The following is a 25,347-nucleotide window of genomic DNA, read 5'->3' on the forward strand; positions in this document are numbered from 1 at the left end:
ATATAGAGAGAGAGAGAGAGAGAGAGAGAGAGAGAGAGAGATGTTGTTGACATGCAGATTCTGATTCAGTATACCTGGAGTGGAGAGGCAAATTCTTAGCAGGAGGTTGAACCAGATGAATGGGTGTGAAGTCCTGGTTTTTGGATGTTTGACTCACCAGCATGAAGAAGCCTTCTGAGTCAACAAGCAGCAGCCAAGCCCCCCACCCCCACCCCCAGCCTCTCTCTGAGCAACAGTGTGATGGGAGCTCACGCCTTTGCTTCCCAGCTCTGCTGCAGCTCCAATCAGTGTGAGAGCTAGACAGGCCATGAGACAGCAGATGGCACTGGAGGGCTGGGCCCCCGCTGCCCAAGAACAGAGTCACCTTCACCAGGGACTAGGATAATAATAGTGAATGCTTATCCTGCAGGCTCCACTCATCATGAACAGTCTGACATGCTGTCCTGACAACCCCATAAGGTAGGTACCACTACGTACCCCATCCTGCAGCTGAGGAAACTGACGTCCTAAGAGGTCAAAGAACTTGCCTTCCTGAGTCCTGAGTGATGAACCAGGTTCTGAACCAGATTGTCTAAGTCCAGAGTGACCCACCAGCCTTCAGTAACAAGGCTGGGCTGCCTTCATTATCCTGCTGCCAGCTCGAACCATTGTGTCAAGAAGTTTCACTGCTGTGGGTTTGAACAGCTGACCTTGCAGTTAGCAGTCCAGTGCTTAATATATAGGACCACACCAGGACTCCATGAATGGATGCCATCAAATCGGTTCCAACTCATAGCGACCCTACACACAACAGAACAAAACACTGCCTCGTCCTGCATGATCCTAACAGTTGTTAAGCTTAAGCCCATTGCTGCTGCCACTGCACCAACCCATCTCATTGGGGGTCTTCCTCTTTTTCCCAGACCCTCCACTTTACCACGCATGATGTACTACTTCAGATACTTGTTCCTCCTGATACCATGTCTAAAATATGAAAGACGAAGTTTCACCATGGTGGCGTCTAAGTAGCACAAATTCTGTTTGTTATTCTGTCAGTCCATGGTACTTTCAATATTTTTCTACAACACCAGAACTCAAATGCATCAATTCTTCTGCAGTTTTCCTTATCATTGTCCAACTTTCACATGCATATAAGGCTACTGAAAATATCGTAACTTGGATCAGGCACACCTTTGTCCTCAAACTGATATCCTTGCTCTTAAATACTTTCGAGAAGTCTTGTGCAGCAGATTTGTCTACTGCAATATGTTGTTTGATTTCTTGACTACTGCTTGCATGAGTGTTGATTGTGGATCCAAGCAAAATGAAGTCTTTGGCAACTTCAATTCCCCCCCCACCACCACCATTTATCTTGATTTTATTGATTGGTCCAGTTGTGAGGATTTTTGTTTTCTTTACATTGAGGTGTAAAGCTGTGGTCTTTGATCTTCATCAATAGCATTTTAAGTCCTCTTTGCTTTCAGCAAGAAAGGTTGTATCATCTGCATATCACAGATTGTTCATGAGTCTTCCTCCAATCCTGATACCATGTTCTTCTTCACATAATGCAACTTTTCTGATTGTTTGCTCAGCATATAGATTGAATAAGCATGATGAAAGAATACAACCTGGTGCACAGCTTTCCTGATTTTAAACCATTCAGTATTTATTTCTTCTGTTTGAATGACTGCATGAGCACAATTAAATGTTCTGGAATAGCCATTCTTCACAATGTTATCCATAGCTTGTCATGATCCTTATAGTCAAAAGCTTTGGCATAGTCAATAAAGTGCAAGTAAACAACTTTCTGGTATTGTCTGCTTTCAGTCAAGATCCATCTGATGTCAGTAATGATATTCCTAGTTCCACATACTCTTCTGAAATGGGCTTGAATTTCTGGCAGATCTCTGTGGATGTACTGTTGCAACCATTTTTAAATTATCTTCAGCAAATTTTACCTGCTTGTGCTATTAATGACATTGTCCGATGATTTCTGCATTCAGTTGGGTCACCTCTCATTGGAATGGGGACAAATAAGGATCTTGTCCTATCAGTTGATCAGGTTGCTGTCTTCCAAGTTTCTTGGCAGAGATGAGTGAGCACCTCGAGTGCTGTATCTGTTTGTTGAAAGATTTCAATGTGTATTCTGTCAATGACCAGGTTTTTTTGTTTGTTGTTGTTAGGTGCCATCGAGTCAGTACTGACCCATAGCAACTTTAGGCACAGCAGAATGAAACATTGCCCGATCCTGGGCCAACCTCACTACTGTTGCCACACTTGAGTCCATCGGTGCTGCCACTTGGGCAATCCATCTCGTTGGGGATCTTCCTCTTTTTCTCCGACCCTCCACCTTACCAAACATGATATCCTTCTCCAGCAACTGGTCCCTCCTGACAATATGTCGGAAGTATGAGAGACGAAGTTTGGCTGTCTTGGCCTCCAAGGAGCACTCTGGCTGCACTTCTGGATATATTGGTTCTTTGGCAGCCCATGGCACTTTCAATATTCTCCTCCAACACCATAACTCAAAAGCATTAGTTCTTCTACAGTCTTCCTTATTCACTGTCCAGCTTTCACATGCATATGAGATTATTGAAAATACCATGGCTTGGGTCAGGTGGACCTTAGTCCAGGTTGTTGTTGTTAAGCGCTGCCAAGTCAGTTCCAACCCATAGCGACACTGTATAGGGTTTCTGAGGAGTTGACTAGTGAGCTTGAACCACTGATTTTGTGACTGGTGAGCTTGAAGCACAAACATTGCAGTTCAAACAGCTTTGCAGTCTGGTGCATTAACCCACAGTGCCACACCAGGACTCCTTAGTCCAGGTTGTTGTTGTTGTTGTTGTTATGTGCTGTGGAGTCGGTTCTGACTCATAGCGACCCTGTACAGGGTTTCCGAAGCTGTAAATCTTTACGGGAGCGGAAAGCCTCATCTTTCTCCCACAGAACAGCTGGTAGTTTCGAACTGCTCACCTTTCGGTTTGCAACCCGATTCATAACCACTACGCTACCAGAGCTCCTTTTAGTCCAGGTAGGACTATGCAAATATGAGGCAATCCAATGGGACTGGATAGCTTGCTAATAATGTAAATAAGGTACATGAGAGTTTATTTATAATCATGTAAATAAGGCAACCTTGTGGGGTGAGACCATGCATAAAGGTTGAATAGAACTTTAATGTGGGGGTTGGTCACCTTTTCCATTCTGCTAGAATTAAAATGAGATATCTGAGAAGTGAAAGGGGGGGGGGGGGCGGGGAATGGATCTCACAACCAGCAAGAAAGAAGAGCCAGGAATGGAGCACATCCATTGAGCCCTATGATTCCTGCACCGTAGCACTTCCCAGATCCAGAAGACAGAGAGTAGTGACAGCTGAGAAGTGCCTGAGAGGTGGCAGCAGAACCCAAAGCCGAGCGCTGAGCTTCCCAGCCCACAGAGCGCCATGAGAGCTGAGCGCCTTCAGGAAGGAGGCTTGCTTACAGAGTGGGGGCCTCAGAGGCATTGCTCTGGGGAGCTGGATTGCTGCCCCGCACAGTTAGAGCTAAGTAAACACTCAGGCTGATGCTTACTAGTAGATTCTCCTATCTCTGACAAAGGTTGTGCTGTAGGATAAGCACTGGACTGCTAACCAAAAGGTCACTGGTCAAACCCAACCATCCTCTCTGAGGGAGAAAGAGGAGGCTGTTTGCTCCTGTAAAAATGTACAGCTTCAGAAACGCTTACAGATTTACTAGGAGTCAGAAACGACTCAATGTCACCTAACAAGTTTGAGTGAAGAACTTTTGTAAAAAAAAAAAAAAAAAAAAATTGCTGTTGTTATTGTTGCGGTTGGTAGCCATGGCTGAATTAGACCTAGATTCATGGAAACCACATATAAAACTGGGATCAGATTGTTGTGATCCATAGGGTGATTTTGGATGTAAATCACCAGGCCTTTCTTCGTAGTCTATCTTAGTTTGGAACCTGTTCAGCTCCAGTGAAACCTGTTTAGCATCAAAGAAACACATTAGCTGATGAGTGGTGGCTACATGAGGTGCTTTGGCCAGAATTGAACCTATGTCTCTTGCATGGAAGGCAAGAATTTTACCACTGAGCCACAACTGCCACTCTTTGTAAAAACTATTGTCTCAATTTTAAAGGAGACCTTTAGAATTTGCTTACCATATCTATCATAGCAATTGATATTATTTTTCAGACTTTTCTTTGCTATGGTGGTTATGTGCTGCAGAGTCAGTTCTGACTCATAGCGACTCCCGTTGAGAGGCTATACATCTTGACGGGAGCAGAAAGTCTCATCTTCTTCCTGAGGAAATGCTGGTAGTTTTGAATTGCTGACCATGAGCTTAGCAGTCCGACTCATAGCCACTACACTACCAGAGCTCCTTTCTCTTTGCTGTACATGAGTACAATTACCTGGTATACCACACTTCTTTTTACCCCCAAAATAGCAGTGACTCATATCTGTCTATTAAAATATATTAACATTTTCACTGCAAGTGACTCAATTGCCAAGAACAGCAAGTTTCATGCCAATGCCTGGGGTGACCCATACCACACCTCTGCTGGATAAAATAAAGACTATTATTTACAAAAGAAAAAGAAAAAGAAAAAAGAAGTTTCACTGCTAATCTCTACACTGGGGCCTTTAGAATTCACAGAGAGCCCACTTCTCTTTTCTAACAGGGAATGCACATTCTTGATCTTGTCACCTGTGTGGCCCATAGGTCAGGACCATTTGCTAACCTAGACCTCAGAGGTGGCCAAGTCACTGCACGCTTTGGGGTTGTGCTGTACCCACTCCCAATTTGGTAAAGGAACTGAGAAGCCAGATGGTTGGAAGGGACATCTATGTAGAAGATAGATACTTAAAACAGAGAGGCAGACAGATACTAAAACTCCAAACTCACTGCCATCAAGTCAATCCTGACTCATAGCAACCCTGGGTAGGGGTTTCCAAGGCTATAAATCAGAAGCCTCATCTTTCTCCCACTGAGCACTGGTGGGTTTGAACTTCTGACCTTGTGGCTGGCAGTCCAGTGCTTCTCCTAAAGCACACAGGGGGGCCAGATGGATAGACAGATATTATTATACTGTGAGTTGCCATTGAGTTGATTCTAACACGAGTGACCTCATGTGCAGAACGGAACTGCTCCATGGGGTTTTCAAGGAGTAGTTCTGACCTTCCATGCGCCTCTGGGTGGGTTTGAACAGCCAGCCTTTTGCTAGAGTGATTTAACTATCTATATTACGTGGGAGCTCTGGTAGCTAGTGCTTACGATTGGGCTGCTAATCTCACAGTCAGCAGTTCAAAACTACCAGCTGTTCCGCAGGAGAAAGATGAGGCTTTCTGTTCCCATAAAGATTTGTAGCCTCGGAAACCCTGTACAAGGTAGCTATGAGTCAGAACCGACTCAACGGCACGTAACAACAACAACATTACGTGGGACTCTAGATCTAGACCTAGATTCTAGCTACACATGCTAGTTGCAGTATATGATTCAGATTTTAGCTAAAATGTGTAAAATATTCAAAAGGCTGCTACAGTTTCAAGAAGAGAAAACAGCCATGCACAAATAAACTACCATAATAAATGTAAGTACAGTATAGATCTTTGTTTTATTTCTACTGTTTCGATGGCACATAACAACACCAAGACAACCAAGGAGCCCTGCACACTCTCAGTGCCACCAGCCTTCCCCCAGCCTGGATGTGTCCTGTCTCATCCCCACAATCTGTCTAAGGGACCATCAGGCCTGATCTCTCGTGCCCCAAGTTCCTGTTGACTTTGCTCATTACTAGGTGTCCACTACTCCTTATTATCTCTTATTCATCTGGATATCCTCCCCAGATAGCTGGGTCTGCCCCTTCTACTGGGACCCTGCAGTTCACAGTCTGTCATCAGCAAAATCCCTCTTCTCGACAATCTCCTCTCTGGACACTGGAGCAGATCTTGCAGCAAGCAAAAATCTGGGCTTACTTACTAATCTGTAGGAAATGATTTCATATGGGTTTCATCACATGATGTGGTGGGAAATACAGAACACATAATTCTGCTCATGTGGAACCTATACATAGACCAGGAGAGACAGTTGTTGGAACAGAACTAAGGAATACTGCCTGGTTTAAAATCAGGAAAGGTGTGCATCAGGGTTGTATCCTTTCAACATACTTATTCAATCTGTATGCTGAACACACGATCTGAGAAGCTGGACAATATGAAGATATTAGGATTGGGAGAAAACTCATTAACAATCTGCAGATGACACAACTTTGCTTGCTGAAAGTAAAGAGGACTTAGAGCACTTATTTGAGAAGAGCCCAAACTATTGTCTTCAGTATAGACTACACCTCAATTTAAAGAAAACAAAAATCCTCACAAATAGACCAATAAGCAACATCATGATAAATGGAGCAAAGATTAAAGTTGTTAAGGATTTCAAATTACTTGGATCCACAATCAATGTCCATGGAATCATGATTGGTGGCAACAGCCTGCATATCAAAACCAAAACCTACTGCCATTTGGAGTCCTGGTGTGGCACTGTGGGATAAAGCATTGGAGTCCAAGGTCAGTGGTTCAAGCTCGCCAGCTGTTCCTTGGAAACCCTATATGGGGTCACTATGAGTAGGAACCAAGAGCACGTAACAATAGCAACAACATTGCCATTGAGTCGATTCTGACCCATGGTAACCCTGGCTGTAATCTTTGCATTGCCAGGGCATTTTCTTCTGTGCAGGGCGGGTTTCAACTACCACTCAGGGACCAACTTGTATACATAGATAATAAAGTGTTTAAAAAAAAAAAACGAGTCCAGCTTGGAATTGATGAAATACACTGTGTAAGTATTAGTTATAACAATGCTGGTGTGGCACTCTGAGATAAACACTGGACTACTAGCAGCAAGGTTAGCAGTTCAAACCCACCAGCCCCTCCTCAGAAACCTTATACAGGGTCCCTGGGTCAGAACATACGCTAGGGTACTTGATAACTTAACAATAACAACCCTGGAGGAATTCACCTCACACTCCCTACCCGTAGCTTCCACTGTGCCCTCGGCATTGCTTCTGCCCACTCATTCCTCTATTCTCATACAAAATTATTTCACACTAGCTCTGTAGGATAAGCACTGGACTGCTAGCCACAAGGTCAGCAGTTTAGACCTACCAACCACTCCTTGGGAACCTTCTACAGGGTCAGTATGGTTTGGAAGTATCTTAACAACAGCTCCTTCCCAAAGGAACAACCTCACCTCCACCATTCTTAGTCTCAGCTGTTAACCTGGCTTCCTGCTTCACCAAGGAAATGATGCCATCAGAGGAGAGCGATCCCATAGACTGTCCTTAGCACAGCGTCGGAGTACCCCAAAAAGCAAGGTGATGTGGGTTCACCTACGCTTATTTACTATCTGCAGTGAATGATTTCCCATTTTTTCACTACCTCAAAGATGCCGCTGTAGGCATGGCTGGCACCTGTCTCTCTCACAATCCACAGCACCTTCCTACAGAATGAAAGCCTCTTTTCAAATTGACGATCCCTGACAGGGACGGAGTACCCAGTAAACAAGGTAAGCCGGGGTTTACTTGTGCTCACTTACTAATCTGTACTGAATAGTTTCACATGTTTTCACATTTTGGATGAGGTTTAAAAAAAAAAAAGTGGTAAGCAAGCACATGTAAACCCGTGTTTATCTCGCTTACTAGGTAATTTCACACCATCCCCTGACAGTATGTGTGCCCATCAACATATCCTCCTGAGACTCTGGGGAACTGTCTACACTCCTAGCTAGCTAAGACCAACTCCTCAGCTTGGACACTGACTTCTATTTATACTGCTGATTCAAAGACTTTGGTACCTTCCTCTCCTAAATCATCCATTTCTGCCTTTTCTTTTTTGGATTACTATTATTTCAAGTGTCTATAACTGAATGGGTTATTTTGCATATTCACAGGGTAATAAAGGGATTTAAAGCCATGTGGCTGGTTGTAGTCAGCTGGCAAATGGATGTAGATAGAGAAGACAGGAGGGCTGTGCACTCAACACTGGGCCATCCAATATCTAGAGGCGTAGATAGTGGAGTACCAGAGCAGGAGCAGGAAAGAGGGAGAAAGACATCCATCTATCCCGGAAGTAAGGTGGAGAGAATGATGCTGTCACCTCAGCCCATTTTAGAACATTTTCATCGCCCCAAAAAGAAACCCTGTCCCCACTAGTAGTCACGCTACATCTATTTCACAAGATCCCCTCAGCTCTATGCAACCACAAATCCACTTTCTATCTCTGTGGATAGGCCTCTTTTGGACATTTCATATCAATGAAATCATATCATATACGGTATTTTGTGGCTGGCTCCTTTGACGCAGTATACTGTTTGCAAGGTTCATCCACGTTGAAGGATGTACCAGGCCTTCATTCCTTGTTATGTTTTCATAAGATTCCATGGTATGGATATACCACATCATTTCCATTCATCAGTTGATGAACATTTGATTGTTTCTTTTTTTTGGCTAGTATGAATAATGCTACTATAAACATGCATACACTCATTTTTGTGTGGATGTATGGTTTCATTTTCTTAAATATGTGTCTAGGAGTGGAATTTCTGGATCATGTGGTAGTCTTATGGTTAATAATTTGAGGAACTGCCAGGTGGTTCTGAAATAGTATCCTTGTACCTATAACCCTCTCTAGTTCTCTCTCTCTCTCTCTTTTTTTGCTCCCCTTTACGGCAAAACTCCAAAAAATAAGTGGTGCATTATCATTTGTCTCTAGCTTCCATTTCCTCTCAAAAACCATTACTATTAGATTTGTCTCCAGTAGGTCACCAAACAGCCCTTGTCAAGGTCATCAGCAACTTTGTTGTCAAGGTCTTTGGTCAGTCCTCATCACCTGACTTCACAGCAGCTTTGGGCACAGCTGACCAGTTATTCTTCCTGAAAACATTTTCTCTACTTTGCCTCTGGAATGGATGGCTTTCTCCCTCCTTTATCCTCCCTCTCTGGTAGTCCATTGCCCCCACTGCTAGATGTTGGGGTATCCCAGTACTTAATCCTCTTCCCTTGTGTATTTGTGTTTACTCTTAATTTGCTGGTACCCATCCCATGGCTTCAAATCCATTCATCACTTCAGGCTTCCAAATTCATATCCCACCCTCAGCCTACAAGGGCCATATGTCCAGAAGCATATATCCAACTGCTGACTCAACATCTTTTGCATATCGATTGGACATCTTAAACCTGCAATGCCCAAAATAGTACTTGATATTAGCCACCAAACCTTCTCCTCCCACAGCCGTCCACCATCTCGAAATGTCAATTCCATCCTTCTAGTTGCTCAGACAAACATTCCCACGCCTCACATCCAATCCAACAGCAAATCCTGCTGGTTGTACTTACTTCTTAAATGTAGCCTCAATCTGGCCACTTCTTATCACCCTCACTGCCATCATCTGGGTCTAAACCATAGTCAGTTCTCACCTGGATAACTTCTGGAGCCTCCTAGTCCACTCCCTTACTTTAGTCCTTGTCCCTCAAATTCTCAGTGGCAGCCAAAATGATCAGTTTCTAAGGTAGAGGTCAGATGACATCACTCCTCTGCTCAAAACTCTCCATCAGCTCTTGTTTCACCAAGAGTAAAAGCCAAAGTCTTTACCTGTCTGTAAGATTCCATGACGTCGCTCTCTGCTGCTCCCTAACAGATGGCCTATCACTCGCCCTTCCCTTTCCAGCCACACTGGCCACCTTGAATATGCCAGAAACATCAAATTTCAAGGCTTTTTCACTTGTTCTTCCTGTTGGGAATGGAATAGACTACATCCAAACATCCAAATGGCCTGCCCCCTCACCTCCTTCATTCAAATGTCCCTTCTCAGTAAGGCCTTCCTTGAGCACACTCTTGAAAATTTTAACTCTTCCCCCTTAGAGCCTGGAATCCTTCTTTTTCTGCTTCATTTTTCTCCTCAGCAACACCATTCAACAAGCTTCTTAATCTTACATAGTCTTTCTCCCTTCACTAGAATAGAAGCTCCATGTGGGCTAGCACGCTTGCCTGCTTGGTTCACTGCTATATCCCAGGACCCAGAATAGTGCTCAGCACATAACAGGCATTCAATAAACATTTGCTGAATGAATGAATAATTGAATGATGATCATTTGAGCTATTTTTAATTGTTTATTGTAATTGTTTTATTTATTTTGTTTATTATAATTATTTATGAGTATGGCTAAAGGATAAAGATTTAGATTTGGAATTGTCGGGCTGAAAGACATGAACAATTATAATTTCGATAAATATTCCCTGAACGTTTAGGTGGCTAGAAAACCCACGATAATCCACCTTTTTATGTAGAGCAAATCACATGATTAATGGCATGATTAGCTCATGCTGCCCTGGGCTTTTTAATTGATAGAAAGTAATCAGAAGTGGAACTACCCAAGAAATTCAAGTTAGTTCACTAGAAAGATGAGGCTTTCTACTCCTACCAAGTTTTATAGCCAGAAACCCTATACACAGTTGTTATGAGTAGGAACCAACTCAACACCACTTAACAATGGTTATCTATATATATGGACCACAATTCCAAATTCAGGTGGTTATCTTTAGGGAGGGGAGGGAATGAAATCAGGGAGGGCTATGCAGGCTCTTTAATAATATCTATATCTATATCTGTAATATTTTATTTCTGAAAGATACTTGTTATATTTTTATATATGTTTTAACCTGGAATATTTTCTTAATTAAAAATATTTAAAGAAACTACCAGCTGTTCTGCGGGAGAAAGATGAGGTGTTCTGCTCCTGTAAAGATTTACAGCCTCGGAAACCCTGTACAGTGTTGCTATGAGTTGGAACCGACTCCGTGGCACATAACAACAACAACAACAAAGAAGGTGTGAGTTAGTGGGGAGCAATATTGTATCTGTTCCCTCTTGTTAAGCACATCACCAGAGCCTAAGATTTCCTCAGAAAGTTAATAACTGAAAAACTCAAGTGAACACATTCAACGGGTCATGAGTCTGGAAATATAATTGAAGTCATCCTTAAAAACAGCTGATTTCCTTTTCATGGCTGTTTTCCCCATGAAAGAAGCCAGGCTTGTGTTTTTTCCTTCTTAACAACTGCACAGCCAGTCACATAGCTCAGCATTCACATTCATGCCTCTGGAAACTCACCAAGTGCTTCATCAAGTGGGCCTTTGTGGCTGTTCATGTAGAAAGCTCAGACATTGTATCCAAGAATGCCTGGGGTCTATGTCTGCACTGTCTGGTGACTATGGAACGGTTTGTGGGCTGCTATTGCCACCCCGCAAACATCACCATGGTCGAGCAGAGGAGGGAGGAGGGAATGCCTCTAGACTTCTCTCCCTGTGTCGTTCTGTATGAAATTTTTGTGTGTTTACATATGTGTGTGTGTGTAAACACACAACAGTGCAGGCCAATGGTGAGAGCCTTGATCTGACTTAAGTCTGGCAATTGGAGTCTCCCTAGGCCACAGGCCTGTTGGCTGCTTATCTATCAGCTGGCATTTGGAGGTGGATTTCCCAGCCTGGCCAGCAGAGGTGACTCATGTACATTGCTTGAGGGCACCTTGCAAGGCATGCCAGTCTGCATTTGAAATTCTTATTCTTCAGTGGGCTGCCTCATACCAGCTTAGTTCAGTGGTCTGTATAGTCACAGAGAGGCTAGACACCGTTAGGAAACCTGGATACGCATCTTTACACCACCTGCACTTCTGTTGTAAACTCTGAAGGGAACGTGATTCTGCTGTTCCCCTCACAGGGCTACAGAAAGGGTGAAATGGGAGAAGATGCGAAAGGGCTTGGTAAGGTGAAAATCACTATCCAAGCGATTTATTATCTTTAATAAAATAGTAACCTCTCTCCCCTGATTTGGGTATGAACTGGAATTTCCAGGGGAGGTCTTGTCGCTTAGACACCTTCTCTCCATTCCTGCGGTCATGGACCCACCCAGTGAAGCCCCCCGCTTCTTCCTCCCACTGCCCCTGTCACACTGACTCCCCACCATTGCCCCCAGCATGCCCCATGCTTTCCCACTCCCATGCTCTTGCCCATCTGGTTCCCTTTGATTGCAATGGTCTATTGCCACCCACTGAAATTCTTCCTGTTTCTTAAGACTCATCTCAGACGTCGCCTCCTCTCCAAAATGTTTTCTGATTTCATCCAAATTGAGGTGCTGTCCCTCTCCTTGGCCCCCTCCCCTGTACACCCCTCAGAGACTGGCATGATATTCAGCATCCAGCACCAGCTGACGAAGCCCAATGGAGCGGTCGGTGTCCCCTTACCTTGGGAGTGAACATGTGTAGGATGCCATCAACAGCCCCTCGCAGCAGCAACCCGCGGACCAAAAAGCAGGCAAGCACCACATAGGGGAAGAGGGAGCTGAAATACATCACCTGCAGAGAGAACACAGACTCGTGGTGGGGCAGAGGCCCTCCTGCGGCTCTTACCCACCCCTATTCACAGCTGGGGCACACATGCCCTGGCACCCCTCGGCACAGCAGCAAACCACCACATGTCTGGCTTTGAGCTGAGGTGCCGGCAGGAGCAGGGCCAGACTGGAATAGCATGGGATGTGTTTGAGCTTGTTTTCTCCTTTCAAGGGCTGGACCAGGAGTCCCCCATCTCCACACTCCAGGGCCACCAAGAATCGAAAGGACCCTTTGTTCTCCCCTCCTCATTTTCCCATGCCTCATGGCTGCTCTTCAATCTCGGCCTCCAGTGGACCTCTAGGCATCTCTCTGTCTTTAGAACTTCTTTTACAAAAGACCTTTGGGAAGTTACATAGGCATGTCACAAGGATAAGATGAATTTCTTACACATGTCTACAGCCCCATGTGTCTGGTATAGACTTCACACAGAGGATGTGCTCACAAAATGTTTGCTGTTCAGAAACAAAGCAACAGGAGGACTGTGGGCAAGACAGTTGAGTGGTTAAGAGTACGCATGTCTGAAGCTAGACTGCCTGAGTCTGATCCTGGCTCTGCTGCTTACCAACTATATAAGTCCTTGGGCTAATAGCTTAATCTAAATGTGCATCCACTTCCTTATCTACAAAATGAGTATAATGATTCCTAACTCATAGGTTGTTGTGAACCTCATGTGTTCCTATATGTGGCAGTGCCTAATAAACTATTATTTGGGCCTTTGGAGAGGAGAGAGGCCGGTGCCTAGGACCCCTCTACCTGTCTTTGTGACTTAGCATCCTTGCTCCTCAAGTCTGCTTAAGGATCCTGGAGGTTCAGACAGATGGCCAGGGTTCTAGTCCCAGCTCTGAGACTGACTGGCCACCTGACCTGAAGCAGGCTGTTTTCCCTCTCTGGGCCTCAGTTTTCTCATCTATAAAATGAATAGATTGGACGACAGGATCTCAGATGACCTTTCCAACCCTGGCAATCAATGAATACTGATGTGTGGCAAATAAGGCTGAGCTTCTGGAAAAGGCTGTGTGGGGCGTGGATGGCACCAAGTAGCCCTCAGAGGCTCCTTCACTCACAACATCCACCTGCTCAAGAAGCCCTTTCATTGTAAACATGATGAGCTGCTGGCTTTAACACAGAAATGCTCAGAGCAGACTTTCTAGGGATTCTGTGTGTAAACCCTGAGGAGTCAGGATCCAGACAGATGTCCCTAGACCACTGTTCCTAATTCTCTTTCTGGTATGCAGAGCCAATGGGGCCATCACTCCTGGTCCACTCCCGGTGGGCTGTCCACAGGGACATCACTGTAGCAGTGATACCCTCACCCTGAGACACTCCAGAGCCAGAGACTGCCTGAAGGACCCTGCCTTTCTGTTGTCCCTTGTTTGGGTCTGGGTGCCCCCCAACTCACCTTCCCTGAGGACTGGATGCCCTTGACCACGGCCATGCCCACAATGCTCCATGCCACCAGGAGGCACAGGGTCATCTTCCAGTTGAGGCCCCCACTCTCCGAGATGGAGTTGGAGATGTCCAAGGCCTCTCGGTACCAGAAGTAGGTAGTAGCTGAGCTCTTTTCACACTCTGCCTCCACCACTGAAATGCAGCAAAGGTCTCAAGGTCTCAGTGGCTGAGGCCAGCAGAGCCACCTCCTCTGTTGAACTGCCATCCAGGGCAGCAGTGGGCCTACAGGATGGCTGAGGGTGGACAGCAGGGAGGGGCTGTGCTCATTCTGGTGAGCATGATCTGGCAGAATCTGAGGACTCCTGGGATCCTAATGGAGCCTGACTGAATTTCCACCCATGCTGCTCTCACAAGAGGGCAGGATGGCCTAAAATTGTTTAGGAAAGGGCCTGAGCTGGGATCTGGAGACATGGATTTTCAGCCCAGATCTTTGATTAAATGAGTGATGTGATTATGGGAAAGTCACCTCTGGGCCTCAGTTCTCCCATCTGTGAGGTAGGATAATAACCTGGCCTTTATTGGGCTGGGAGGCAACGCAGTTAGGATGGTAAGAGTAACACAGTGTAGTTAATAACAGTTCTAGAAAAGCCACCATATTTCCAGAGTTTTACCTACACTTATTATTTTACTCCATCCTCGTAAGAATTCTGTTGGAATGGACTGTCATCCTCACAGAGGAAGAGGAAAGGAGAGGTTAAGTGACTTATCTAAGGTGGTACGGCAAGTCAATGAAATCCCAAATATGTGCCCTAAATCTATTATATTGCCTTCTGAGACAGAGCTGGCTGGGCTCCCCAGCTGGAGTCCTTCAGGGGCCTCATACTTGCCTGCCACGGTCCCATTTCTGACAACAGGACACTCACTCCAGGGCAGTGGGTACTGGAAGGACTTGAAGAAATAGAAGACACTCCATCCGATGATCACATTGTAATACAATCCCACAAAGAGGCAGACCTGAGGACCAAGGCCAGACAGGTGGGTGAGAAGGCTGCAGGTAACTCCACATCCCTGCACCACCCAGGAACCATCTGTACAGCCCTGAAGGAGGAAGATGGGAGGAGAGCCTCCCCCTAAGACTCCAATCATCTGGTATCCAGAGACTCCACAAAGACATTTTCAGATATTAGTGCTTTCTCCTTTAAAGCAACACACTCTTACTATGCTAATCCTTTCCAGTTTGAAATTCTTTCAAAATGCTTGAAGCCCTTCCCCACATTTCCAGATGACTCAGAACTCTAACTACAGAGACGCCCGCCCTCAGGGCTATGGAAGCGAGGACAGCATTTCCCCAGAATATACCGCCTCAGAGGGCTGTGTGTTTGAGGTTTTCTCGATGTTTCTTATTGGTCTCCTATGTGTCCCTTTCTCTCTGGATCCCACTCTCTCTTTGCTACTCTCAGCAGCCTGCTTCTAGAAAGTCATCAGTTCTCAGGTCTTAACTTTTAAACTGCTGCAGGCTTGGCAACGCAGTGGCTAACCTTGGCAGAATGTATATAAAAAGGAGGTATGGACTCTGACTGCGGTGCCAGGGGTTTCTGCACAGGGGGGTGTTCTGCATCCACGTTGGGCATTGAGAGGTCCCATCTTTCTCCAGGGGGACCATTGAGATCGCCACTTAGTGTGAGAGCTGAAGGCCCGGCAATCTGACCTGAGCCCCATGTGCAAGGGGCAGATGCTCACACAGCAAATCTTTTAAGGACTAAGAGGGAGAGACATCCATATGTTACTGGGCGCTAAGAGGAAGATCACACACACACACTCATGCTTATACACACAGAAGCCTCAGCAGTGTGCTGGATTCGGTTGGGTAGAGCCCCAGGGTGATACAAACAGTTAACACACTTGCCTGCTAATCAAAAGGTTGGCAGTTCAAGTCCACCCAGAGGTTCCTCAGCAGAAAAATCTACTTCTGAAATGTGGGCCACAGAAAACCCTATGGAGCACAGTTAGTTCTACTGGGACACACATGGGGTGACCAGGAGTTGGAGTCAACTCAGTAGACCCATGCAGGAGTGACACCCTGGGTGAGAGCAGGGTGACACTGACACTCTTCCTTCTACTCTTGGCCTGGGACCAGTTTGGGCTGGCTCTGCTGCCAGGCCTGAAAATTGCCAGCGCCTTACAGAAGAGGTTTCTGGGTGTGAGCATGGGTGTCTGTAGGCTTTGCCCATAACGGGTGCTCTATTTGCTCACCCAGACAGAGCTCTGAGGAGGGTCTCATCTGCAGCCTCCTACGTGGAGCCTGAAGTCTCCCCTACCACACACGCAAGGCCAGTAGGATTACCCTGCCTCCCACAGGGTTCCTATCTGAGCCTTCACTAACTGTTCACTTGCACAGCAGTGTGCTGTAGAAAGACAGAAAGATTCTGCCTGCCAGACCAGGAGGCAAACCTTCAACTGAGGACCTGGGGCATAAGAAAGAAAGAGAAAGAACCCAACTCAAAGTCATTGGACAGGATAGCCAGTAGATTCACTTCAAAGTGAAAATGGGCCACATTTCAAGAAACTCAAAAGAATTACACAGCCAAAGGCAAGGAGTTCCAAGGAATTCACTAGGGTTTTTTCCTGAAGGTCAGAGAATTGCTGATAATTGCAACATTCCAAAAGAACTGGGAAGGGAAGAAGAAGTTGTGAGTGAAGTTTATCTGGAACAAATGGAAGATAGGGAGACTCATTCAACAATTTAAATATTCTTTTATTTTCCTTTTCCCTTCATTTTTTAAATTTTATATTTTTTACAATAGTTCTTTTGCCATGTAATGTTCAAAAAGGAATTGAGAACTGGCACCGCTCTTGAAAACACCTGGTATTTGGAGTTCTTGTGTTCATTATTCATCATCGTTTGTTTTCACTGTGTTTGGTGGTCACGTCACGCCTCAGCCCCCTCCACGTGGCCCTCTTCTTCTTAAAAACTACATATGTGCACAGAGAGGTCACCTTTTCAGGACTGGACATGTTTAGGCTTGTGGGATAAATAAACCCAACCACTGCAAACATTCATAATGACTTTCTAGTTGGCCATGATGTTTGAACACATAATTGCTTGCCTCTTGGACTATGACTTCCAGTGGGAGATGGAAGTTTTTCAGAGAACTGAGCTGTAGATAATGACCTCTCCTTACCTTGAAGCTACTTTTAAAATCTGACGGTCTGGGCCAAAAGAAGAGACTATCAGGTCGGCGTCATGAGGATCTGTGGTAAGAGTCCTGACTGACTCCAAAGATGGCTTCACTCAAGACGCAAAGCATTTTAACACCAAAATAACATTCTTTCCAGAAGATTCCAGTAAAGTTCTAAATTTCATTAGCAGTTCATAAAGTTATTCATACGGAAGTGTATACCACAGAACACTGGTCTTTTTTTATTTGATTTATACTGTCTGGCCTGAGATATGGGCTTAAAATGAATAGTGTCTGTACCAACTTCATTAAAATAAAATGCTTATAAAAAAGAAAAGAAAGGGGAAGGAGACTCTTATGTCCAGCTCTGAACTGCCTCTTCTGAATCCACCTCCTTAACCAGTTAAAATGCATTTTAATTGTAGAAAGAAGAAGGGCCTCCTCCTCTCATGAAGAGTTGATGGGCTGGTAGGCAGAGAGTGGGTATCTGAGATGGTCTCTAGGTTCACAGAGAACTCTTGAGATGTCTCCAGTAGCTCCTCATGAATATGTGAAGATTTTTCTGTCTAGCACCAATCCCAAATAGGAGATCTTGTTTTAGACAGTGTGGCCAACTTTCGGTTTAGGATATAGATGACTATGGTCCTGGGATGCCAATAGAGGGTCCCTCTCCTTGTTAACTGCAAAGTCAGCAGTTCGAGTCCACCTGGCACTCCACAGGAGAAAGATGACGCTTTCTGCTCCCATAAAGATTTACAACCTCAGAAATCTTATACAAAGTTTTTATGAGTTAGAGCTGTTTCAACTACACACAACCACCACCACGATCTCCTTGCTTTTGCCCCAGTCCAGGACCCTGGTCTGTAAAACGGTGACCTCCTCCCACCCAGGTATCCAAGAGCAGCCCCTTTGCCTCCCACTGAGCAGGCCCCAGCCCCAACTCACTATGCAGCTGGAGAAGCCAATGCCCCCCAAGCGGGGGCACACATAGTGCCACACGCCGATGCTGCCACGGCGGATCCTCTGGCCCACAGCCAGCTCCAGGAAGAACAGCGGGATCCCGATAATGATCAGCAGCACCAGGTAGGGCACCAAGTAGGCACCTATGGGGAGAGAGGAGGGATGTTGGGGAGTACCTGGAGCATGCACAGGTGAAGGGAAGAAAGGGTGCAGCTACATCTCTGACTTCATCACATTGTCCCCATCCTTGTGTTCTTCTACAAATGGCCCCATTCACTATAACCCACCACATATCCCTCCCTCACCGTGACTCCCGTGACCCCAGAACACTCTGGGAGGAATCCCCATGTACTCAACACCTCCCTCTCATAAGGCTAGACTCAAAGACAGACAGATAGACAGACACAACACACATCGTACTGCCTCTCTGGAACCCACATGCCAAGTCACACACACAGATAGTCACCTCATGATGGTGCACACATGTGTTCACACGCTTGCATCCACAAGCAGTAGACCCAGAAGGGGGCCCCCTTCACTCGCCTCCTGGGGGGGCCCAGGCACATGGGCACAACTGCCCAAAGGAAGCAGATGCTGACACAGCAGATTGGACAGCTCCAGGGAAGTGGAGCTTGGAAGCTCTCCAGGAAGAAAGGATCTGACCAGAATAGCCATTAATCTCCAGCTAATTGGGAGGACCAGGAGAGAAATTAGCAGTTCAGGAAAGCGTAGCCGAGAAGATCATAAAGGGGAAAATGGATCTCGCTGAAGATTCCAGATGATAAATTAATCTCGCTGTCCTGGGCCTCACTGCAGACACAATCTCGATTTCAAGTGACAGGGCGTTTAGCAGGAGAATTAAAACCACCTCCGGACACAGATGAGTGCCCCTGATGAGAGCCGTGCCAACAACAACCTAGTCCTGTTAGCAGTGCTGGAGCACAGCCTGCCTGCCTGCCTGCCAGTCACCAGTGCACCCCAGGCCAAGCTTCCCAAGTGGATTCTCCAGAGGACCCCCAGACACACTACTCTGCTCTGCTCCAATAACAAACCCTCCATGGGCTGCCCAAATATGTGCCCAATCTGCCAATGAACTCTGGGAATCAGGGAAGCCTGGGCACTTGTCAACATTCAGTTCACTGAGGGCCTACAGATACTATTACGGGACAGCAGAACCCTCAGATACACACACACAGAGTGGCTCACAAGACACAGACAGACACACAGACAAACACACATATGACCAACAAAGCACCTACATGTTGCAGGACAGAGTAAGGAAGGGTTGGAGTCCAGTGGGAGGCAACCCACCCGGCCTCATACAACCACATCTAACCCATTAAACACACACACAAACACACACGGTCCATCTAAATCCAACTTGTCACCAGCAAGCAGCCTCTTTGTAGTGCCCAACGGGGGAGGGTCTGAGTGAGTACACGTTTAGACTCCTGGGCTATCTAACTCAGTCTCTTATCCAGGACCTGGGGACATGGAAGAGGAGAGACGTGATTTGCTGCAGGAATGTAAAGGGATACAGCCTCGCTGGTTTTGTATTTCACCCTCATGTCCTTGGATGGGGCATGATGTGCAGGGAGATAGGTGTCAGGATGTTAGCAGAATAAGCTGGCATCCTCCATGTCTTCTCTCCCCAGATAACTAGGAAAAGCATGTAAGTGAGTTTTGTCCCCAGAGTCATCCTGCTGGCAAGACCCCAGGTCACTAACATGGCTGCAGAGGTCTGGCTAACCAGAGGGCTCTGGGGGCTGGAAAAAGTACTCTTACATCAACCTTCACTGAAACCTTTTAACAGTATAACAGGACCTTCTAGAACTTGGGGACTCAGCTGGACTTCCTTTGATGTATCAGTGGCCTGTACAAGCCTCTGGCTATCGGTTTGGATATCCAGGAGCATCGTTCAGACCTTCAGGAAATCAAGCAGAACATGACCACAGGGGCATAGGTTCCAGGATCTCTGAGGTCCCAGATTTCTAAGAATCTCTGTCTCTGTCTACACTCTGAGCCTTTGGCAAACCCTGGGGTCATTCCTAGGATTCAGAAGACAACTCTGATCTCAGCCTGCTGAGATACATATTCAGTAGGGGGTTAACATCCAGACTCTGGAGTCTGACCTCCTAAGCTTGAATCCTGGCTCTGTCCCTTGCTAGCTAGCTGTGTGACTTTGGACAAATTAGCAGACCTCTCTGTACTGCTATGTTCTCATTTAAATAAAAAGGAGAAAAAATATGAAATTGCTGATACTTGACCATTTTTTGGTTTGCAAAAATAGCCATTTCATATGATTCAAGCCTAGACCTACTTCACAGGATTGTTGCAATGATTAAATGAGTTACTAACAGTACTGGATAAACACATGCACTTTTCCATAAATATACAAGGTGGGGGGGAAGAACTAAAAAGATGCAGAACAGAGAAACTGCCCCACTGGGGAGAGCTTAGTGGAACTGCAGAGTTGAACTGCAGAATTAAGCAGTCTTACTGGATCATCCATGGGTGAAATTTTTCAAAAAGCAACTCTCAGAACAAAGAGCTGCCTCCTCGTGAAAAGTGACCTCCTTCCAAAAAATATTTAAGATGACTTACTATAAAACCCATAAATCATTGAATGGTTAAGGGCAGAGATTTTTTTTAAAAAGGCAGGGAGGGGAGTAGGGATTCTGGGACCAGAGAGGATGGAGTGATGCAGGCAGGGATGAGGGATGGGGTGCTGGGAACTCTGGCAGCTGGCAGTGTTGTCCTTCCACGGGTGACCAGAGGTGTTCGGTGGAGACTGTCCAGTGATAATGTGAAGCACAGACTTTGGTAAGAGCACTGTTCGGGATGTGTGCATGTGTGTGTGTGGTAGGGACAAAGTGCTGGGTCAGAACTGATGATGTAAGCCATAAAAGGCAAGATGAGAGGTTCCCAGCTGGAGTTCCCAAATGCCAGGTGTTTTCTGGTTGTTTTGGGTGCCTCTTAGCTATTCGTAACATCTCACAGAGCGTAAAGGAAACCACACGCTTGTCTCTGAATGTTGGCTTTGGGCTGGACTAGTATCTACTCATGAGCAGCTGGTCATGTGGTGTAAACTAAAAGCTCTGATTGGTAGTAACTTATTGGAAAAACAAACAAGCAAACACCCAACCCAAGACTGGTAGAAAGGTGGATGCCACTAGCCTAACTCAATCTTAAAGAGGCTCAGGAGGGCATTCTCACCCCCTGTTCTTCAATAGAAACCAGACAGGAGGTTGGAGAAGTCCCCCAGCCAGACTTTGCTGTTGGACCAGGGACAAATTTGTTCTGAAAAGGAGGAGAATGTTTGTGAATGGGTTGCATCTTTGGGGAAAGACTACATGGAGAGAGATCCACAGAACAAAGAAAGAAGGAGTCCTGTTAAAATACCTGCAACTTGGGAATGTGGCAATCCCAGGGCATGGGACTCAGGGGGCAAGAAAGCTCTCTGCTGACTCAAACTACTTTCTCAGGACCAGAGGTCTAAACTTGGAAACCTGGCTATCAGCCTTTTAGTTTTCTCCTTGTTTATTTTCTATTCATTTCCCCCCCTGGTTTCAGAGTAAGCTTAGCCTGCCTCTGAGTTGCTGGGGGAACAAGACCTGGGGGTGTTTGCCTACCCTGAGGACTGAAAGTGTTGGCAGAGGTATGATACCAGAAGCAAGATCTTGAGAGAGACTAAATACAGAAGGCAATGTGAGGCCCCCCTTACCACAATGAGTCATAAACCAACTCAAAGGCATTTATCAACAACAAATGTGACCTAGCTTCCGTTTTATAGTCTCTAAAATAAGGATACCAATGACTATTTTCTCACAGTGTTATTGGAAGTATTCAGTGAGTTCATGTTAGGTTGAATTATCTGAAATTGGTGCTTTGGTTGTTCAAAAATGATCAAATATCAGCAGCATTCCACTTAACCTGTAGGGTAAAGGACATAGGAAGGAAGCAGGGAAGCCATTGTCTTGCTCTGGAGGAACACTCTTGGAGTGATTTGAGTGCCTTGGTCTGGAACTTCTGGGCCAGACCTGGGATGCTGACGTCAACTAACCTCAAGAGGCATGATGTGACCTGGCATGCCAGATTGACCAACCAAAGCCTGGAGCACAAAGACTCAGAGGAGCTTCCTGGTTGGTGAAGGAAGGGTGACTTGCCCTCTCTGAGCATCTCTCCCTTATGATGATCCGATTTACTTCTCTTTACTGTAAGAAAACTGCAAGGGCTTAGTATACTTTCTGGTTAGTTCTGTGAGTTGTTCCAGTGAATTAACGAGTCCAAAAACAGTACTTCTTAACTTACAAGATCTGATCTAACTAGGGGCAGAGAGAGAGAGCTGTGTGGGTGACTGGTGTGAGAAATGGTGGAGAAGTAGGAAAACGGTGATATGGTTGATCTCTGACTTCTGGGAATCGGCTTTATGCTAACTTTCATCCATGAAGCTATTGTACACTTAGCCAGGCAACTCGTAAGATTTCAATATCAGTGACCAATATTTGCTCTTTACTATGTGCATGGCACTGTAGGATAATCACTAGATTGCAAGGTTGGTTTGAACCACAAGGCCTGTGGTTCTTGGAAAGCCTATACAGGGTGGCTATGAGTCAGAATCAACTCGACAGCACTTAACAATAACAACATGTCAGGCATTGTGCTATGCCTTTTACAGGGAAAGTTATTTAATCCTCCCAACTATGATTGTAGTTGAGGCAAGAACTACGATTATGCCCATTTTACAGATGAGGCACAGAGAGATTAAACAACTAGTACCAGGTTCCAAAGCTGCCTGGATGGGCTGGGATCTGAACCCAGGCAATCTGGGGCCAGAGGCCACATTCTTCTCATGATGCATTGCAGCCTCTGGGAATCTGACACAGGAATCTGGAACACCAGCCTATGGTCCCAGTTCTCCTCAGCATTAGGTGTTCCTCTGCACCTCTCAGCCCAGCCCATTTAGGCACTCCTGGGACAAACAGAGCTGCTTCTTACCTCCTCCATTTTTCTGGCACAGGTAGGGGAACCTCCAGATGTTACCGAGGCCCACTGAGAAGCCAATCTGAGCCAGGATGTATTGCAGCTTGCTATTCCAGGCAGGCCGGTCCTCTGAATCCAGCTCCTCCTCGGCTGCCTTCTGCTTGCCTCCTGCCTCGCCGGCCACATTCAGGACACTCTGCTTGTAGTCCACTGGCTCCTCCAGGGCCAGCAGGTCAGCCACCGACTCCGTGACATGTTCACTGCTGTGCTCACGCTGGGTCACCTTGCTGTTCTTCGGCATTGGTGCCACCTGGGCTGCGCAGCCCTGTGGCTGAGCACACAGAGAAGGTGGGACTCAGCTGCTGTCAGCTGCTTCTCATCCAGGGACCTGTGGAGCCAGGTATTCAGGAGAAGATGAGCTGGCCGCACCAAATGGACACAACCCAAATCAAACCCCCCCACTCCCACCCACACACACACTTAGAGGTTGGTGAACAACCCAGGTGAATGTTAGGCTACATTTCATTACAGAATGACTTGTCTTCCCTTCCCTCAGGGGCAAGGAGCTGAGGAGCCCAGTATCTACAAACTCCGTTTTCCCATAGGTCTTATCTAAGCATTATTAGAAAGGTAATGTAAGGGGCAAAATAGGCAAAACCATACACCAAACCCAAACAGTGATTTATCTGATATCAATTTATTGATATCGCTCCCTTTCATAAATGGAGTCCTGGTGTAGCACTGTGGGTTAAAGCACTGGATTGCAAGGTCAATTTGAACCACAAGGTCAGTGGTTCAAACTCACCAGTCACTCATTGAAAACCCTATACAGGGTCACTATGAGTCAGAACCAACTCGACTGCAGTTAACAACAACAAAGGGTTTGAAGTCCTTTGGAGATGGATGGAGCACAGGGCATTTTTCAGGCAGTGAAACTATTCTGTAGGATCCTGTAATGGTGGACATGCAACATTACGCTTTTGTCAAAACTCATAGGCCTATACAAGCTGAATCTCCCTATAAATGATGGTCCAGTCCACAACTGATGATGCAGAGCCAGGCAACCTTTCCTTCCATTGTGCCCTGAGTTGTCAAAAAAAATGTAAACTATGGACTTTGATTAATGATAATGCATCAATATTGGTTCATTAATTGCGGCAAATATGCCACACCAATGCAAGATGTTCATAGGAGGAAAAATGTGTAGGGAGGTGGAGTGGATATGAGAACGCTGTCTTTCTGCATATTTTTTCCTGTAAACTTAAAACCATCCTTTAAAATTATTCTATTAGAAAAAAAAAAAAAAAAAAACCTCTTCAGATGCCCCACAGTCTTTCCCTCCTAGGAAAGGCAAGGTTGTAGCAAGACCAGTCCTCCCATTATCTAGTTAATAAACCACCTTAGGTTACCAGGCCGGTAGGGGGACTCAGGGAAGCCATCTGCCTCCTCTATTTGAAATGCAGCCCACAGACCAGTAGCAGATGCTGGTGAGAAATGTCACCAACTCCACGAATAGTCTCAGATCTACGGAATCATCCCTTGCGTTTCTACAGGATCCCCAGCTGAGTCAAAGGCACATACATTAATAACTGTAAAGAAAGACCCTAGAATCCTCTCCTGAGGGTTCCCTGGACACCAGCACCTATGACCCTTCATTCCCTAGGCAAGATCGTGGGTTGACCAGGCTCAGCTAAGAATTCTGGCACCAGAGCCCAAGTGACATTTGCTTGGTGCCAAAAATGCCTGGGTCATCACTCAGCACTGACATTATCTGAGAGCCACCGCAGCCAAGAGCTGGTTCTCCATTCTCCTGCGACAGTTTTACAGCAGATAATGTCTGCATGACATGGGCAGGAGAGGCAAACCCTCCCCCGCTGCCTCCAGCCCTCATTTGTCTTTCATGCTTTCCCTTAAGGAAATCAAGCAGAAAGAAAATGAGTCCTTTGAAGAATCCCAACATTCTGCTGTATTTCTAAGCACCTCTTCATTAGGAGGTTGGAGGATTTAAAATTAAATGCATGCACACCCCGGCCTGCATTGCCCTGCATCTTTCTAGGGATGTAAATTACTCGGCTCTGTAATTACTTTATTAAGTGAACCAGCAGCCTCCAGAAACCCTGCTCCCTGTTTGTTCCCCTCCGAAGTACTACCTGAATGGCACATGTGAGCTCACCCTCAGAGGGCATGGCTCCCCTTCCCACTGGTGCTATCCCACCCTCCTGGCTGACTTCAGTCAAAAGCCTGCCTTCCAGAAGACCTGGCCTGCTGGATCCTGCTACACACATGATAAGACTAGAGGCCTGGAGATGGAGACGACTGTCCATGCTGATCTATGGGGTTAGTGAGCGCAGTGCAGTCCAGGCTATGGATCACATCAGTGGGTGACACCTACCTGTCTTCATGCCAAGGGGAA

At 46.0% G+C, this 25,347-nt stretch overlaps 1 protein-coding gene across 2 annotated transcripts in view; it reads right to left on the bottom strand.

Moving 5' to 3' along the window:
* Positions 1 to 25,347, bottom strand: part of SLC6A17 (solute carrier family 6 (neutral amino acid transporter), member 17) — a 73,121-nt gene that overhangs the window by 26,422 nt on the left and 21,352 nt on the right. The window contains exons 2-6 of one of the 2 annotated variants that reach the window (XM_006865940.1): positions 22,950 to 23,322; positions 17,937 to 18,094; positions 14,700 to 14,826; positions 13,823 to 14,004; positions 12,277 to 12,387 (exon numbers count right to left, since the gene is read on the bottom strand). In XM_006865940.1, the coding sequence (XP_006866002.1) occupies positions 12,277 to 12,387; positions 13,823 to 14,004; positions 14,700 to 14,826; positions 17,937 to 18,094; positions 22,950 to 23,235 (864 nt within the window). In that variant the 5' untranslated portion in view covers positions 23,236 to 23,322. Of the gene's footprint in view, positions 1 to 12,276; positions 12,388 to 13,822; positions 14,005 to 14,699; positions 14,827 to 17,936; positions 18,095 to 22,949; positions 23,323 to 25,347 lie in introns of those variants that run through there. The other variant, XM_006865941.1, reaches the window with a different exon arrangement.

Source organism: Chrysochloris asiatica, unplaced genomic scaffold (assembly GCF_000296735.1).
Source record: "Chrysochloris asiatica unplaced genomic scaffold, ChrAsi1.0 scaffold00085, whole genome shotgun sequence".
Classification (NCBI taxonomy): domain Eukaryota; kingdom Metazoa; phylum Chordata; class Mammalia; order Afrosoricida; family Chrysochloridae; genus Chrysochloris; species Chrysochloris asiatica.